Consider the following 16,479-nt stretch of genomic DNA (forward strand, 5'->3'; position numbering starts at 1 on the left):
GATTAGCAGCTATACCGTTAAAAAAGCAACTGTGGCTTCCTCCTCCCAGCAGGGCTAACAGTAAAAGGCCACAGAATATTACTTTGGAAATTTACATAAAGCTTCTGAATTCATCTCATACCAAATTGAGTAAAGCAGGTTTAATCGCCTGTCTCCCTCTTCTACATTTTAAGATGACTTCGGTAAACAGAAGAGTTCTTGTCAATTTGAGAAATTGTGCAAATTTTTTTTCTATAAACAATTTTCACAAGGGGACCTTGGAGGAGAAAAAAGACACAAGAACTAAACTGGCTTTCTAAAATACATTCCAAATGATAGGATAACTCAAACTAGTTCAAGAAAAATCTTTTAATTTCTACACTAAGCAAGCAGTGAATCCCAGAGCCAGGTTGTATTTTGTCATGCAAACTGTCGGAAGAAATTGATTTGGCAGAAATAATGAGTCTTTTTTTCCTGTTTATTCCCAGTGTAATTTCTATTAACAGTGGCAAGAATTGCCCAGTTCTTTGCAGTACTGCACTGGAATCCCGCTCGATTCAACAATTTTCATCCCAAGCATCTTTATGTTAGGTTTTGATGTATACATGTAAATACAGTATATACTAGATTTCTGGTTTGGGACCGACTCCAGTGGTAAAAGTGTTCAGAGAATTAAGAGCACATTGGGCTTTAACTACAAATATTTTTAATAGCTACGGTTAACTTAAAAAGTTAATAATCGTATTATATCTCATACCTTAGAAAGGTACTAATAAAGTTATGGTTAGCGTACAGGAAGTATGGTTGACATGAATTTCTCAAATCGTACTTGTAAGAACCAAAAAGTTGTTAGAGCTCATCTACCCTGTAGGGCTGCAGTCAGCCATAGCATGAGCCTTGTCAGTGTTACAATTTAAACTTGTCATACCTTTTTGATGGCAGCATATATAGTACAATGGAATCTTGAGCCCATAACCTATCTTTACACTTCAGTTCTGGTAAATTCTCTTCATCCCAGAAGCACAAGGTGGAAAATAACTTGAAGGAAAACACTAGTTTTCTAGTGTTTAATTGTCTCATAGGCAATTACTTCGTAAACCAAGTGGGATAAGAGTACATCTCAAACCTCTTACACAAATGAGGAAAGCCTACTGAGCCACAAATCTGTCAGGCAGAACTAAACCTAAAAAAAAAAAAAAAAAAATCCAAGATTTTTTGGATCCTAGACCAGTTTATTTCATTATCTAGCATTCAGAGATGTGCTCTACAACAAACGACACAGAGGCCTTTTACTTCTTTACAAACTACTCTGTCAATTATCAACAAAATGAATTTACATGCCTTGCTTTGTACTCCAAATAAAAAAGGAATCCCCCATCTTTAACATAAGGGTGAAACAACTGTTAGGAATACATAGAAGCAACACAATAAACATAACTGACACTGCTGGAGGAAGGGACAAAGGGAAAACCCCCCAAAAAAGATCCTTTTCCATAGCAGCTAACTATGTCTTATAGATGTCAGTAGTTGAAGATGAAAAGGTTGCTGACTTCTTTCATCAGTGAGGACAATTCACTCCTGGGACTCCTAAAAGCTCTGATAGACCGCCTAGTTGAACACTTATTTTATTCCTGTCACAGCCTCCCCACTTCAAAATTATCTCAGGATTTTGTAAACAGGAATATGGTCAAAATGCAACACGAGACTGAAATTTGGAAAAGCCAGGCTGGAAAGTGAGTCAACAGCTGTTGAGATCTTAGATTACATTTAACCCCTTTTCCATCCAAGAAAGTTACAAATACTTTTTGTAATTAAATAATTTTCATAAATCTATTAAATCTTCCCTCTAAGTGAACTCTAGATTCCATTATATTAATTGTATTGTTATAAAATTTCCCCATTTGTAAAAAAAGAAAAAAAAAGATGAACCAAATAAAAAACCTTGGACACTTATCTAGTATCTGCCACTTACTTGCTGTGTGATCTCCGGCAAGTTTGAAAAATTAAAACGGGTAAAAATACCTCCGTTTCATATCTCCCTTACGTATATTCTGCTATATTTTCAAAATCTTTATAAATTAAAGGCTTAAACACTTATGTATTTTTAGATGAGTAACTTTACACAAAGTTTTAAATGTGGCAGAAATAAAGACAAAAACCAAATATGCAAGTGATGAAATCAATGTAGATAAACTTCATATCCTAATAAGGAACTAAGGAATCCAAAACATTTTGTGATACTATAAAAGTTATTTATTCACTATACACAGAACATGTCCCCTATAAAATGTACATGTAAATCGCTAGAAAGTATATTTGGTGAACATTTTCTCAATTACAGAACATACTAAATCAGTTGGGAATAACAGCTATCTGCCTCAAAATCTAATTATAGCACCCAGAGTCTCCTTTACATCTGATGCAAAGTTAAATATTTTTGGGGATTGTTTCCTAACGTAACGTGTTTGAGGAGGCAGAGTTAACAATTATATATAACTCTAGTATATTACAGTCACTGCACAATAAATCAGTTTATTACAGATTAAAACATCATTTTTTCATTATTTGTATTAATGGGATGAAAACAAATACTGGACTTTTAAATGGCAAATAACCACAAAATTACTTATATTTGATAGTATATTGGGTTTTATAATTACACAGGATATAAATGGTGTAAAATAGTTATGAATAATACACCTCAAACAAAACAGTGAGGCCACACTGTAATGATTCACTAGATTGTGCTCAGTAGACATTTATTGAATAAGTGAATTTTATCTATTTTTCTCCCCAATTACCCAGTACAATTTTTGCCCACAGTAAGGGCTCAGTAAATGTTTGCTGAATATACTGACTAGGAAAGAGGTGAGAAGAGATGGACCCTCTTAGCTGGATGTCAAGTATAATTGGAATTTATGTGGGAGAGTGTTTAAGGAAGATGTAAACCGCATGTGGCATACAAGTAAGGAAACTCAGATGCCAACAAAGCAAACCATTAAGCAGAAAACACTGGCACTGGAATAAACAAAGGCAAGATTTGCCAATAGCAAAAACAGAACTGACTTTAAGAGATATGCAAGTTTATATTGGACCATACCTTTTCTCACCCAATTCAGTTTGAGACAGACCAATAGAGGCACTGTAAGAGACTATGGCTGTCTTCCTTGATATTCAAACATCCTAGTTTCCAATTTAACATGGACCTGTTACCCATGAATCAATATAAACCTATTCAGATTTAGGGATTAGTTTCCACAAGTACAAAGTTGAATTTCCTTTTATTTGTCCTAAAAGGCTTACTTTCAAACTTGAAGGGACTTCAATTATTCCATGTAGTTTCGATAACATTCTTTTATCTTTTCAGACCAGAGTCAAAATATTCGTACAGTATTCATACTGCAGCACCTTCCACCCACCCTTTGGTCGCTTGAACTGCCCTTCTTTGGTTCTTTTTCCGCTTTCTCAGATCTTTCTTGAAGTGTAGTAAGCAGAACTGTACTGGGTATTCCAGCTGCAGTTTGGTCTTAAATAAAAGAAGGATGTTTGTCAGTTTGGTTTTCTTTATTCTTCTCTGTGGTATACAGGATTTTGTTAGTTGAACTGGATGTAGCAGCTTACAGGGCCAAATTTTCAAGAGAATAGTATAATAGTTCCCAGGTCTTTTCCCTGGGTTGTAACTTAACAGCTCATACTCTATGTAGCACCTTTCCTTTCTCACTGAAGCATTATCTGTCATTATTCTTCTTGCTTACTTGGCTTCAAAAAAAAAAAAAAAATGCAGAGATCTTAAGCAAAAAGAGAGGTGAAGTGTCAGCTCTCACTTGAGTCTTGGTATGTTCTACTCCAATACTGAGCCGTGCCAGACACACAGTAGATACTCAATAATTATGGAACTATGTAACACAACAATTAAAGCCCTGTATAAGGATCCTTAAGTATCAGTAGGATCCTATCTATCATGGGTTCAACTATAAAATAGTCCCTTAGAAGCTATGTTATTTAGGTATGTCACTTTAGAAATAACATATAAGGTTCTCAAGAAAATAGCATGAGTCTAAAAATAAGTGACACAAGTAAAAAATAAAAACAAAACCACTACTTCTAATTCTATACAGACAGAAAAATTAAACGGGCTATTTCCCCAGTCCATTAAAAAAAAAAAAAAACCCATCTAAGGATCCGGCTGAGCTCAAATCCTGGATCTGCCTTTTACTGCTTTTTCTTTGTGCCTCCATTTCCTTATCATCTGTTACACGAGAAAATAAAAGTATCTTTCTCATAGGGTCTCGTGATGAGTAAATGAGTTAACACATAAAGCTTTTAGAACAGTGTCTGGCACATCATAAATACTCAATAAATATCAGCTATACTTGTCATTATAAAGCAGCTTGAACTCAAACCACAAAACACCTAAACCAGTTCCCCACGCTGATTATCACTTAATATTAAGTGCTCACGAACATTCAATGCAAAAATATTTTAAATCACGCCATAAACATAAGGCCCAATCCATCTTGTTTAGGATGGGGAAGAGTAGAATTATTGGTCCATCTAATAATGAAAATATAAACTTAAAATTAGCTAACTCAAATTTCATTTTAATGCGTAACTTAACACTACCAATAACCTCAAAGTTATTCAACCCAAAGGGTTTAATAAGCAATAATGAAACAACTCTGACATCACATAAGGATTTTTAAAGTACTACGTAAAAGATGTACCTTTCTGGCAGGTTCTATCATTTCCAAAGTAAAACCTGTGCCTAGTGCAACACTGATTTAAAATATTCCTAAATCCGTTGTTATTGTATAATCTCATTCAAAACTATAATAATTCCAGTTAATCATTATTTCCTTCATTTTGTTTTTATTATAGCATGTTTGCTTAATTTACAGCAAGCAGAAAATAAGCTGGGTCTTGTTTTGATCCAAACATTGATGTTTTAAAGGTTGTACACAATATTTGTTAAAAAGAACATATAAAAATACCTTTTTAGAAGCTTCTATAAGAAAGAAAATACAAAGTTTAACCCCACAACTTTCCTCTTTGCTAGAACTGCAAACTACTGCTACAGTTTTAAATAGACTTTTTGTTGTTTAAACTATACATCCAGGAAAATCTAAAAAAATTAAAGAAACGTGCATATAAATGATTGCATAGCAGAACATGAACATTAACTGCAAACAGTAAAGAAATGAAAGTTAGAAATACTATCAAATATACAAAGGTGCTAGAATCAATCCTTTAAACACATTCCACAAACAGTATTTAAAAACCACCTTTTGTTCTTTACAGGCAAGGCCTAGATTACTAAAACCAAAATTGAAAAAAGTAATCCTCTAAAAGGAATGGTTTCCCTAAAATATTTCTTACTTATTATGCCTGTAAGCAAGCAATCTAAAAATTTTAAGGATGCCAGCTTTTATTCTGAAATGAGATTGGACACATCAAGTCACTTTTTATTGCCCCCAAATGGTCTCGCAGAGAGATGTTAGAAATTATAAAGAGTTAGGGTATTATTTTCATCAGGTACTACATGGATAATCAGTCAAAACCTCAAGAGATTGGGTTCCTTAAAATAGTTTTTTCCAGGAATTATTTAATTCTAGATGGATAATAGTTGATAGTTTGGGGTGGGGGGGGAGGGGGTTGTACTTGCTCAATTAATAAACTGAGGCGTGAAGAACAAGCCTCCTTCATAAAGATATGGGCAAATTTTGATACAAATGCACACACCAAGTGCTTTAAGTATCAAAATTCAGTCCTTTTACACTATGCACACACACAAACAAAACCTACTTTGAAAACACTTTACTTGCTTTTAACAGCAGTGAGAAAACTAAGCAATATTATGGTCAACAATGCTCCTTAAAGTTTAGAGTAACTGCGTAAGAGCATTCTTTTCCCCTTAAAATTATTTCTGCCATCATCAACCTGCCCAAATTTTAAGGTGGGTTTTTCCGATGTTTGTATGGTTCCAAATCTTCACAGAAACCAGAAAAGTGAAGGCTCCGTGTTTCAATCAAAAACGCCATCTCCCTGAAAATGCTACTTAACCCAGTTGGCGTCATTCCCCGAGACAGTGGGGTTAACAAAAGAACTATTCCACACTGTGCCATAAATTATCATCGTGGGTCTCGACACCTTGACAAGACAAAAAGGTCCACCCTGAACCTAAATGTGTCTAGTCGGGTCAGTGTTGTACGGTGGCTACAACTTCACTTTTGTATCATTCTACCTGATTAGCAAGCTACATTTCTAGGTTAACAGTTCTACCAAATATGGATATGAAAGTTTATTTTTAATAAGACAATGTTGCAAATTATGGTCAACCAACATCTTTTCACCAATACCTCAAGCATTAAAAAATGAGAATCTTTACAAAAATATACAGAGACACCACAAATTGGTAGCTGCCCATAACATTAAACAAACTGGACTCTTAAGAGTGGCTTCTCAACAGCATATCATTTTAATCATAACCATTGCCTGGTACAGGGAAAACTGACAAGTGTTTTTTTAAGCATCATTGCAACATTGTATTCCTGATAATTTAAGTAAACCAAACTATGAGTAAATGAATGATACATGCCTAAAAATATCATGGTTTATACTATCAGTGGCCACTGGACTTAGGACTAGTCCAAGACCTTGATCTAGATTTTGACCTAGACCTAGACTGTGATCTTGACTGAGATTTGGATCTAGGTGGTTCTTTTTTCCTTGATTCCTTTTCATATCTTGAGCCAGACTTATAATGTGTTTTGGAATCTGTTTTAGAGGTGCCTCTAGTTTTGGTGTGAGATGCAGACCTAGAACGTGATTTAGCCTTCATTTCTTTCTTGGGCTGGGACTTGGACCGTGATCTTGAATTGGATTTAGATCTTGAAAAAGATCGATTTCGGTGTTTGAATCTTTCAAAACAGAGGAGAGATACAATTAGAGTAAAAATTAGATTCTATATTAATCAAATTTGTTATTTTTAGAGCAAAAGTTCACTCTGAAATTGATAAATGTATAGTCTTTTTCAAAGCAAAGTTATTTACCTATCATTGTCGGAATGGCTTCTGCTACGCCGTGGTCTTCCAGTCGGTCTACTGCTAAAAAGTACATCAGAAAAAGCAAACAGTGACACATGTCTATTTACAGGTTTCTAATTTAAAAAATGAACCATAAAACTTTTAAAATAAAGCACTAAAGATATTTTTAGTCTCAATGAAGCATACAATATACATAATTTAAAGTATACAAAAAGATTTTAAAAAATTAAAGGCCAACAAACTAAATCTTTTCTGTGGTACACATCACTTACTTTCTAGGGCTATAAGATCTTCTATAGTTGTAATCAAAGGAACGACTTCTTGATCTCCTTCTTTCATAACTTCGGCTTCTAGAACGTCTATATCTGTCATAGTCGTCATAGCGTGAAGAACTATACACATTCCTCCCTTCCTTGGCTTTCATCTGATTTGGAGCTATGAAATACATAGAACAGAAATATTTACAAACATTAAAAACGTAGTATTTAAGCCTCCAAATTATAGGAAAAATTCCTGCATCTCCTTCATGTTTCCAAATCTGTGGCTACTTGTGAATGTTAATCTTGGGAAAGGTATTTACTTTCAAGCAAGTCTATCAGAAGACTGTTTTATGTTAAAAATGATACCCTCAAATATCTCCCCAACTATTTTGTTTTCTCAAAGACCTCTCACATCTAGTTTGTTGTCCAAAAATATGTCAACTACTTGGACATTAGGAAAATATACCATGAAAGTATTTTTAAAATTCCAAATTAAAATACAAATGACTTTTGAACCATATGCTAATTTGGAATTATCCTACCATGGTTTCCATTCAGTAGGAACAAAATTAACAATGACAAAATACTTAATGGTGGCCTATGAATGAGATGTAGTGTCAAAACGCAATAATATATAGTTATACAGTTCTGAGAAACCGTGACAAAGAAAAGCAGAAGGAAACTAACACTTGTCGAATGCCTTAGACACACCCACACCCCGGACAGTCCTCAATCCTTATGTTATCTCATTCAATCCTAGGAAGCAGATACTTTATGCATATATGTATGAATATAAATAACACTGACTACCCAGGAACCTATCATTCAACCCAAGAACTAGAGAATCACCAACAGCTTGTGTCTACCTAAGTACTCCCTCTCTCTTTAGCAGCTTTTTTTTTTCCAGCAGTTATTTTAATCTCTATCTTTTAATATCTTGCCTAAGGAAACATAACAGTTGAGCCAGAATTCAAACCCAGGTGTATCTGACCCCAAAGCCTGTACTTATGCCTCATTAGCATGCAGCCAACACCTGGTGTATGCCTGCATATTAATAAAAACCAAGTACTAATAGAAAATCTTTCCTAAATTTAATCCATATAGTCTTTCCCAGTCTATCTGTTCATTTCTACAGCCAGGCACCTACATAATTACCCAATTACACCTTGATGATCTTTATGCAGAAGGGAAATGGCTCAAGAGAACCAAAACTTTCCAAAGTTTATCCTTTTCAATTCCACTCTTAGTATATTAAACATGCCACAGCTGATAGTACTGATCTACCTTCTTAAAGAGTCCAAACATATCTCAGGCATTCTGATCGCTGCATTCTAAGTCGTCTGTGTACCCTGAAATTCTGCAGAGTATTCAAGATACTCTATCTTCCCAAAAAACTATCTTTCTGAGTTTTGAACAGAGAGACATATTGCACAATACTTCCAAGAAGCACTCTCAGAACAATTTGTATAAATACGATGTATTTCCACGTGCCACAACTACTGAAGCCGGTGTGCCCAGAGCCCGTGCTCTGCAAGAGAGAAGCCACTGCATTGAGAAACCCACGCACTGCAACAAAGAGTAGCCCCTGCTCACCGCAACTAGAGAAAGCCCACGCGCAGCAACAAAGACCCAAAGCAGCCAAAAATAAATAAATCGGCTAAAAAAATAAAATTAAAAAATAAAATTAAAAAAATCTGTATTTATGTCATACCTAACCTCCCAATTCATCCCACCCTCCACCCTTTCCCCTCTTGTGTCCACAGGTCCATTCTCTACGTTTGCATCTCTATTCCTGCCCTGCAAACAGGTTCATCCGTACGATTTTTCTAGGTTCCACATATATGTGTTTCTCTTTCTGACTTACTTTTACTCTGTATGACAGACTCTAGGTCCATCCACATCTCTAGTGGGAACCTGTGGTATAGCACAGGTAGCTCAGCTCAATGCTCTGTGATGACCTAGACGGGTAGGATGGGGGTGGTGGTGGTGGTGGGGGGGGAGGCCCAAGAGGGAGGGGATAGATGCATACACATAGCTGATTCACTCTGTTATACAGCAGAAACCAACACACCTTTGTAAAGCAATTATAATCCAAGTAAAAAATATATATATATATACAGGAAAAAAAAGAAATGATGCATTTTACATATAGGCATAAAGGTACTTACTCTTTCGATCCCCCTGTGCAAACTGTATTTCAATTTGGCGTCCACAAATCCATTTTCTGTCCAAATTATGTAAAGCATCTTCTGCATCACGAACATCCTCAAATGTGCTAAATGTTAAGGGGCTTGGGAAGTTTTGCAAACTTTGATAATGAATGAAAGTTCAGTTGGTAAGTCTGGAACAATTCACAATCTCTCGATATTATTCTAGAAAATCAACCAGACCCCACTACCTGGTTGGTTGATTCAGCTATAAACACTTTGGAGTATTAAAGCACTTGTGACTCCGTAAGGCATGAGTTTGAAAACACTTATGAATACATATTATGAAGTTATTACTGAAATAAGGCCTGTTACAGCTGAACTACCAAGTAATCCCATCAGAAGATTTTCCTGAGTTTTAAGAATTTTACAAAACAAGACAAAAAAGAAAAACAAATGTCAATTTTATTTTGTATGCTAAAACAAAAATTTCTTAAAATAAAACCAAAACTGTTTTTCTATTTTTGTTTCAAATGAAAAAAGAAAATGCCAATAGTTCTTGTGTAAGCAAGTGGAATATACCTTACAAGAAACGAAAGCATCAATCTTCCTATTTTTCTCAGACATATCTAACATTATTATTTCACTTAGCTGTCTTCCTTATTACACCTTACTGGGAAGACTGGTACACCAGCCACTTGTAGATATCAAGAGAGTGCCAAGCAATACTTAAGACATACTATATCCATGCACAGACCATAAAAGCATGCTGCCAAGAAATAACAGACCATTTCTAAAGATTCCTGGACTGGAAAGCCCTAACCATGACACCGAACATAACGCTTCCCGTGGAGAAGTGCGTTTGGGACTGGTTTTCAATTTGAGAAATTTCAAGATAGTATTTATAAGCCTAAAGCAGGAACCGCTGGTACCCATTTTTGATCTGAGAGGCTGTTGCCCTGTTCTTCCCAAAGTTATTCTGACCAAATTTAGTTCCTTTCCTAAAACCACCATTCTAATAGAAGCCAAGCACATATTCAGAGCACTGTCTGATATAAAAGCTTCTGAAGGGGAGCTAGGCTGGGTTTGGCTGTGGATTTTCATTCTGTACTAAAATTCACTATTCTAACTTGTCCATTTCTATTTCTTAAATTTGAGAGGAGTGCAGATCTTGAGTGCTGATTAAAAAAATCCCTGAAGCGATATACTCTCTCCAAGACTGATATTAATATTCTTTTACTCCAGAGACTAAAAGGTCGGCCTCACTAGATTTCCTATTTTTTGTTCTGGAAGGACTTAAAAGACCACAAAAGGGTCCCAGTTCTCTCTCTCTGAGGCTATTATGTGTAGTGAACGAGAGCTTTTCTCAAGTCCCAAATCACGAAGTTTTCATCATGAAAAGACAAAGGTTGACGGGGAGTTTAGAACCTTGAACACTATAATCAACCACCCCTCCAGGTTAATGCAGTTGGGCTCTAAAATAACTGAAAAGAACAAGTTCATTTAAAGGGTATACTACTTTGATACTTTGAGAGACAGAATAACTTATTAAAGGATTCAGACCAAGAAGTATAAAAATTATTTATGAGAGCCTATCATCCTCTGGGGCTACCCTCAAAAACAGAATCCGGGGTTGGATGAACCATGGCAAGGTTCTACCAGACCTGTTAAGAGAAAGCTAGCTGGGAATGGGGTCAGATAGAAAAGAGGACTACAGCAGGGACAGTCAAATATCATTCTGATGCCAGTTACAGAGAAATCTGTACTCAGGGTCTTTGCAAAATCCTGATACCTATTTCTTTTTAACTACTTGAAGACCACAGACAAACTTTAGTGTATAAAAATAGCTATAATTCACCTTGAGACTCCTTTGGTCAACTCGTTCCTGGCTCAAGTATCATATACTCTTCAAACTGCTGATCCTGGTTCCCAGGCCACCCCCAAACCAGGTAAAATCAGGCCAACACATTGTAAGCCAGAATGTACCGTTACTTTTTTTTTTTTTTAACCAAGCCAGATATACCTCTTATCCTCTAACAGAGCTTTGCAACCAATTCCCACAACTGTCCTTGATCACTGGGCCTGCAGGAGTAGCAGCTTCTGGCATTTCGCCTAAGTCTCATTAGAACTCTGCTAAGTTTCAAGAGATCCACTGAATTTAAGCAATAAGAATTTTTCCTAGCCTGAAGTCCACAGCCCAAACCTTTGTTGCCACAAGGAGATGATCTCACTGAAGGAAGTAATGTCACCTGAAACTCTGGGCCAAGGAACAATTTCCCATAGATCCTGATTACGTACCCATACCAAAGATAAGGCCTTCTGCAACCCATTCTGGGCCAACTGATCACATGTGCTAAAGCAGTCAGGGCCAGCAGGTTTCACAGAGCTAAGTTTCAGATGTTAGGAGTATGTGCGTGCCCCTAGCAGCCCTTTTAAAAAATCTATAAACAGACAGTATCTCTAGTGGATCTGACCTTAGAAAACCACCAGAGCCGTTTCTAAGTAGTCCCCAGTGCACGCACCTGTGTGCCCTCTAAGCATGGCTCTATGGAGTCAGCCTGACTCCAGAACTTCATGCTACTCCAAAGAGCACTGCCTGCTACGCTATGGCACCAGACCACTTGGTCCAAAACAGAAATATGCTGAGTTTAAGCTTAACAACATTAACATCCTGGTACACTTTAACTTCACAAGCTAAGAGAGAGTGCATTTATACAAGACCACATCACAACATCAAAGGCCCATGTAAATCAAGTTACAGGTTTTGTCACTAGACCAAACCAGAATAATTTTGAAAATTAACTGCTTACAAAACATGAGGAGGAAAAAAAAAAAAGGAAAATAGTTATTCTGTAGGATACATCAGGTATGACTCCTTTAATCTTGGCCATCATTCAACTTCATCTTGACCTTTAACTCTTTAAGTGCTTGTCAGAAGGACTTGTCATGAGATGCTTGGCCAAATATGACAGATGGCTTTATCTTTAACTTTGAAAAACAACCTTTTCCCCCTTTTGTAGATAAAGCGAGGCTTTGTCTCCCATTAGGCTTGTCCTTCTTCCAGCTTTTCTTTATATTTTCTTTTCCCAAACTCTCCCTTCTCTTCAAGCCTGATCCTTAAGAGGTCTTTGGCTTGTCTACTTGCCTTAAGTGTTGAACTCTACTCTAAAGGTTCTTTCATGCTTTCTCTTTGGGGTCGCCATAACTGTACAGCTTTACATTCTCTGAGGTAACAACAGAGGACAGCAAATTAGGGGACAATATTAAAGAAGTTTACCTCATTGTTATACAATTTGTTTTTGATCAAGTGATTCAAGTTAACAAACAAGAATACCAAACTTTAATTGCTAAGCACAAGAACATATTAACTTTTGAGTTACATTAAAGGTGGTAGCAACCAGAGTGTATTCAGATTTAAATCACATAATCACTGATTTGAGTTTCAGCAGCATGAATGGGAATTTAAATATTTTACTGTTTTTGGATCAACTTTAAGAAATAGTAAGAGCAATGTGTGAGTCAGAATTAACTTAGAAAAAATTGAAGACAAAACATTTATTAGAAGACAAAAAAAAACAACTACTTTTTAGATGTTACCTCTTACAAAAACTTGAATTTCAAACTTCAACACCCCTCACTAATCAGCCATCTGAAGAAAGGATATTGAACATATGCAAATCCTCTTGGACGGCGAGTGTAGAAATCAAGTGGAACATACACATCAACTATAGGACCATAACGACCGAATTCGCGTCGTAAATCTTCAGACCTAAAACATCATAAAAAGATGCCAAATTTTTAAGTCCACTCCTTTAAAAGTTTCTTTGTAAGAAATAGGTTTCTTTCTGTAATATCTCAATTAATGAAAGAGACTGTGCTATGTTCCTGGGTGGCCTGAAACAAACAAGCTTTCTAAATCTCAACATCAAGAGCCAACGGTAAGAATATACGTCTTTTTGAAAAAGAAAAGCTAGAATGCAAGATTCTGAAAGATAATAACACAGTTTATAATAAAACCTTAACAACAGGAAAACAGACATTTAAGGAAACTTGACTACAACTTATCTCTATTGCTTTTATCCACAGCCTTCATTTTTCATAAATAGTATAGTAGCATTAAGTTGTACTTAACTACTGCTATGTTTTTTTTTTAAACAGTATCAAAGCAACTCTAGTATTCTGAAAAATACAAAGCACTTATTTTACCTCCAAATTTTAGCGACAGGGTTACACACTTAATGGTAGATACGGTTTGAAAAATAAAAGTCACAAATATATATAATTCCTCAATAAATGTCAATATGACATAAAGGGGAATGTTTCCTAGACGCTAGAGTAATTACTATTGCTTACTTGCCCTACTTAAAGACAGAAAAATATAAATCATACGAGGCTACCTAAATTTTTTTTGATTTCTGTGTGTGTAGAGTGATTATTTGTTAAACAGTAAATCTCATCTTGTGATAAGATCTCTTCAAAAAAGTCTGACGGCAACTCCAAGCAATTAAGGGAATTGGCGAGAACAAAGGGGCGGTCCAGGTTAATCCAATTTAGCTATCAACGTCCTAATGGTAGAGGCTTCCTAAACCTCCGTTTTCAAAGGGTGGCCAGTTTTTCCCGGAAATGGGAAGAACTAGTTCGTACCATTTAAGTGGAAGAATTTTATATCTTTAACCTCAACATTCCCTTTATCCAAACATCTACAACACCAAAAAAAAAAAAAAAAATCGCAAATAAAACACAACAAAAAGGGTAGCAAATGGTAGCCACACTCCCCTCCCCCGATCCGTTATTTTACTGCAGAGCAGTTTTTTAACTAGAAAAAAAAAATTGTGGGCCAAGGGGGCGTGCACCCCAAAGAACGTGAACTTCAAATCAATGGGGGGAGCTGATGTTCGGTGGAGGCAGAGGCTGAACGCCCGGAGAGGAAGCGGGAAGGAAGGGGCCCCCATCTGCGGAGGAGGAGGGGACCGAAACGCCGCCACGCGGCCCGCTCTCCCGCGGCTGCCCGGGAGGACCAGCGGCGCCGCCCTCGCTCCCACGCGGCGGTTATGCCGGCTGCGCGGCCTAGTTCGGGGCAGAAAGCCGACGCGGGACCCGCCATCTTCACCCCTTCCCCTCCCCCGGCGCAGGCCCAGCGCGCCACCGCCGCCACACCGGTCCTCTCAGAGCGCCCGCGGCCTCCCCTCTTGGGCCCGGAGTGCCCCCCTGTACATACCTGGTATCGTCCGCCACGTTTCTTACGAAGAGAGACGTGTTGGGGGGACGCAAGTACCGGGACATGACGGCGGCGAGGGTCTCAGCAAGGACACTAACGGACTCAGCAAACCGTCCGCAGCTCCGGCGCCAGATCCTCGAGACACACAGCCAGAGAGCTCCGCTACAGCAACCGCCTCTTCTCGCGAGAGTTCACTCCCGCCTCCCCCCACCTCCTACCTGAGTGCAACGCCGGGACCTGCAATGGTTCTTTCCCGCGAGATCACGCGGCGTGCGCCTGCGCATGCGGGCGGCGGGAGTACGTGCTGCAGCCCAGATCTCATTCATTGGCTTCTTGAGCTGCCTCCCCTTCTTCCGGTAGCCCGCTCTTTCTTTCTTAAGTGCTTTATTTTGCCGCTCTTTTCTCCCGTGCACCGCGTTCTCCCCTCCTGACCGCCCCCCCGCAAGTCAGGAAGCAGATGTTTTAACCTGTACACCACACTGTACAGTTTTTACAAACTATACTGTTTTAAATATTATAATCCGGAGGGACAGGCTTTCCCCTGTCTGGTCTATGTTATAACCTGGCTTTTATCAGATCTCACATCGGCAAGAGAAGAATTTACGGCCTCTCGTGTTAGTGTGAAAGGGAAGGAGGTGTGTGTCCTTGCAGAGATAGGCCTGCCTCCCCAGTGCTTTCTGCACGCGGTGGACTCACTCCCTGAGCGCCTTTGCCCAGGTCGCCCCTCGCGTACACCCTTCTTGGTTGTTTCCTTCACCCATCCACGGGGTTTTCTCCCCATTAAAGGCTGTTCCCTACCAAAATGGGACGCAAACCTCACATCTTAGTCTCCATTGTCATCTACACTGTCTTTGTTGCTAACGGCTTCCTGAGTGTGCATTGTTCATGTATTGCAGTGTTTCTCCATCTATTAGAATGTTTCTGGCATGTAGCACATTGCCAAGCAGATAGCAGGGACTCAAGAACTGTTTAAATTAACTTTTATTTTACAAAACAACAAAAAAGCATTATTTTTGCATCATTCCGCATCCATAGGAATTAAGTGATTTGATAATCTGTTGTGCTCTTTAGGAGAGACATTGTTTTTCTACGTTTATATTTTCCAAGATGCTTTGGACACTTGGTTTATTAAAACATTTATTGATTACCTATTATGTGTCAGACATTACGTTAGATGCTGTAAATTCAGTGGTGAAAAACATGGAGCTTATGTTTCCGTAGGAAACAAGCTGGTCAACAAGTAATTGCAGATCTGTGATATGAAAGAGACAGTAATGTGACAGTTTAAAAAAAAAAACAACTTTTAAAACAAAGAGTTGCTGAACAAGTGTTTCCTTACTCCCCCCTCCCAAATTAATTTAAGCACTTTTTAGTGGCTAGAAAACAGACTCCTGTAAATTACCCTCAGTAATGAGGAAATGAATACAGTTTGGTGGTACTCCACCCAACTTTAATATGGATAAATGTTTAGAGCAGAGTCTGATGCATAGCGAGTGCCCTATAAATGTTAATCGGACTGGCTACATAATTTGTGGGGCTCAGTGCAAAATGAAAACGTTCAAAAATTAAGATGACAATAGCAGAGCACTAAGCCAAGTGCAGGGTTGTTCCGAGAGTGGGGTCCCGTGCAACTACACAGGTGGCACGGCCATTGAAGCCTGCCCAGAATGTTAGCAATTATTATTATTACTCATAATGCCTTGAGAAATGATAAGAGCAAGTGAGGTACAAATATTTACTCACTGGAATCACTTTCTGCCTCACATACCAAGTGCCCCTTTATCTTTTGTGCTTTAGTATCCCAGTCTTGAAAAAGATGATACTGGGAAAAG

At 37.8% G+C, this 16,479-nt stretch overlaps 1 protein-coding gene across 8 annotated transcripts; it reads right to left on the bottom strand.

The window, feature by feature from the left end:
- Window positions 1-1,190: 1,190 nt before the first annotated feature.
- Window positions 1,191-14,907, bottom strand: SRSF10 (serine and arginine rich splicing factor 10). 8 transcript variants are annotated; one of them, XM_065897700.1, is made up of 7 exons: window positions 14,648-14,712; window positions 13,094-13,198; window positions 9,451-9,554; window positions 7,295-7,457; window positions 7,029-7,082; window positions 6,795-6,896; window positions 3,445-3,505 (listed from the first exon to the last, which is right to left on the bottom strand). In XM_065897700.1, exons 1-7 carry the CDS (start codon window positions 14,710-14,712, stop codon window positions 3,445-3,447), a joined length of 654 nt encoding a protein of 217 aa, XP_065753772.1. The 8 variants fall into 8 exon arrangements, with proteins under 8 accessions (XP_065753785.1, XP_065753777.1, XP_065753793.1 ...); XM_065897713.1 differs by lacking the exon at window positions 6,795-6,896 and having other exon boundaries at window positions 1,191-3,505; window positions 7,029-7,079; window positions 14,648-14,907; XM_065897705.1 differs by lacking the exon at window positions 6,795-6,896 and having other exon boundaries at window positions 1,191-3,505; window positions 14,648-14,907.
- Window positions 14,908-16,479: the final 1,572 nt, after the last annotated feature.

Source organism: Phocoena phocoena, chromosome 1, assembly GCF_963924675.1.
Source record: "Phocoena phocoena chromosome 1, mPhoPho1.1, whole genome shotgun sequence".
Classification (NCBI taxonomy): Eukaryota; Metazoa; Chordata; class Mammalia; order Artiodactyla; family Phocoenidae; genus Phocoena; species Phocoena phocoena.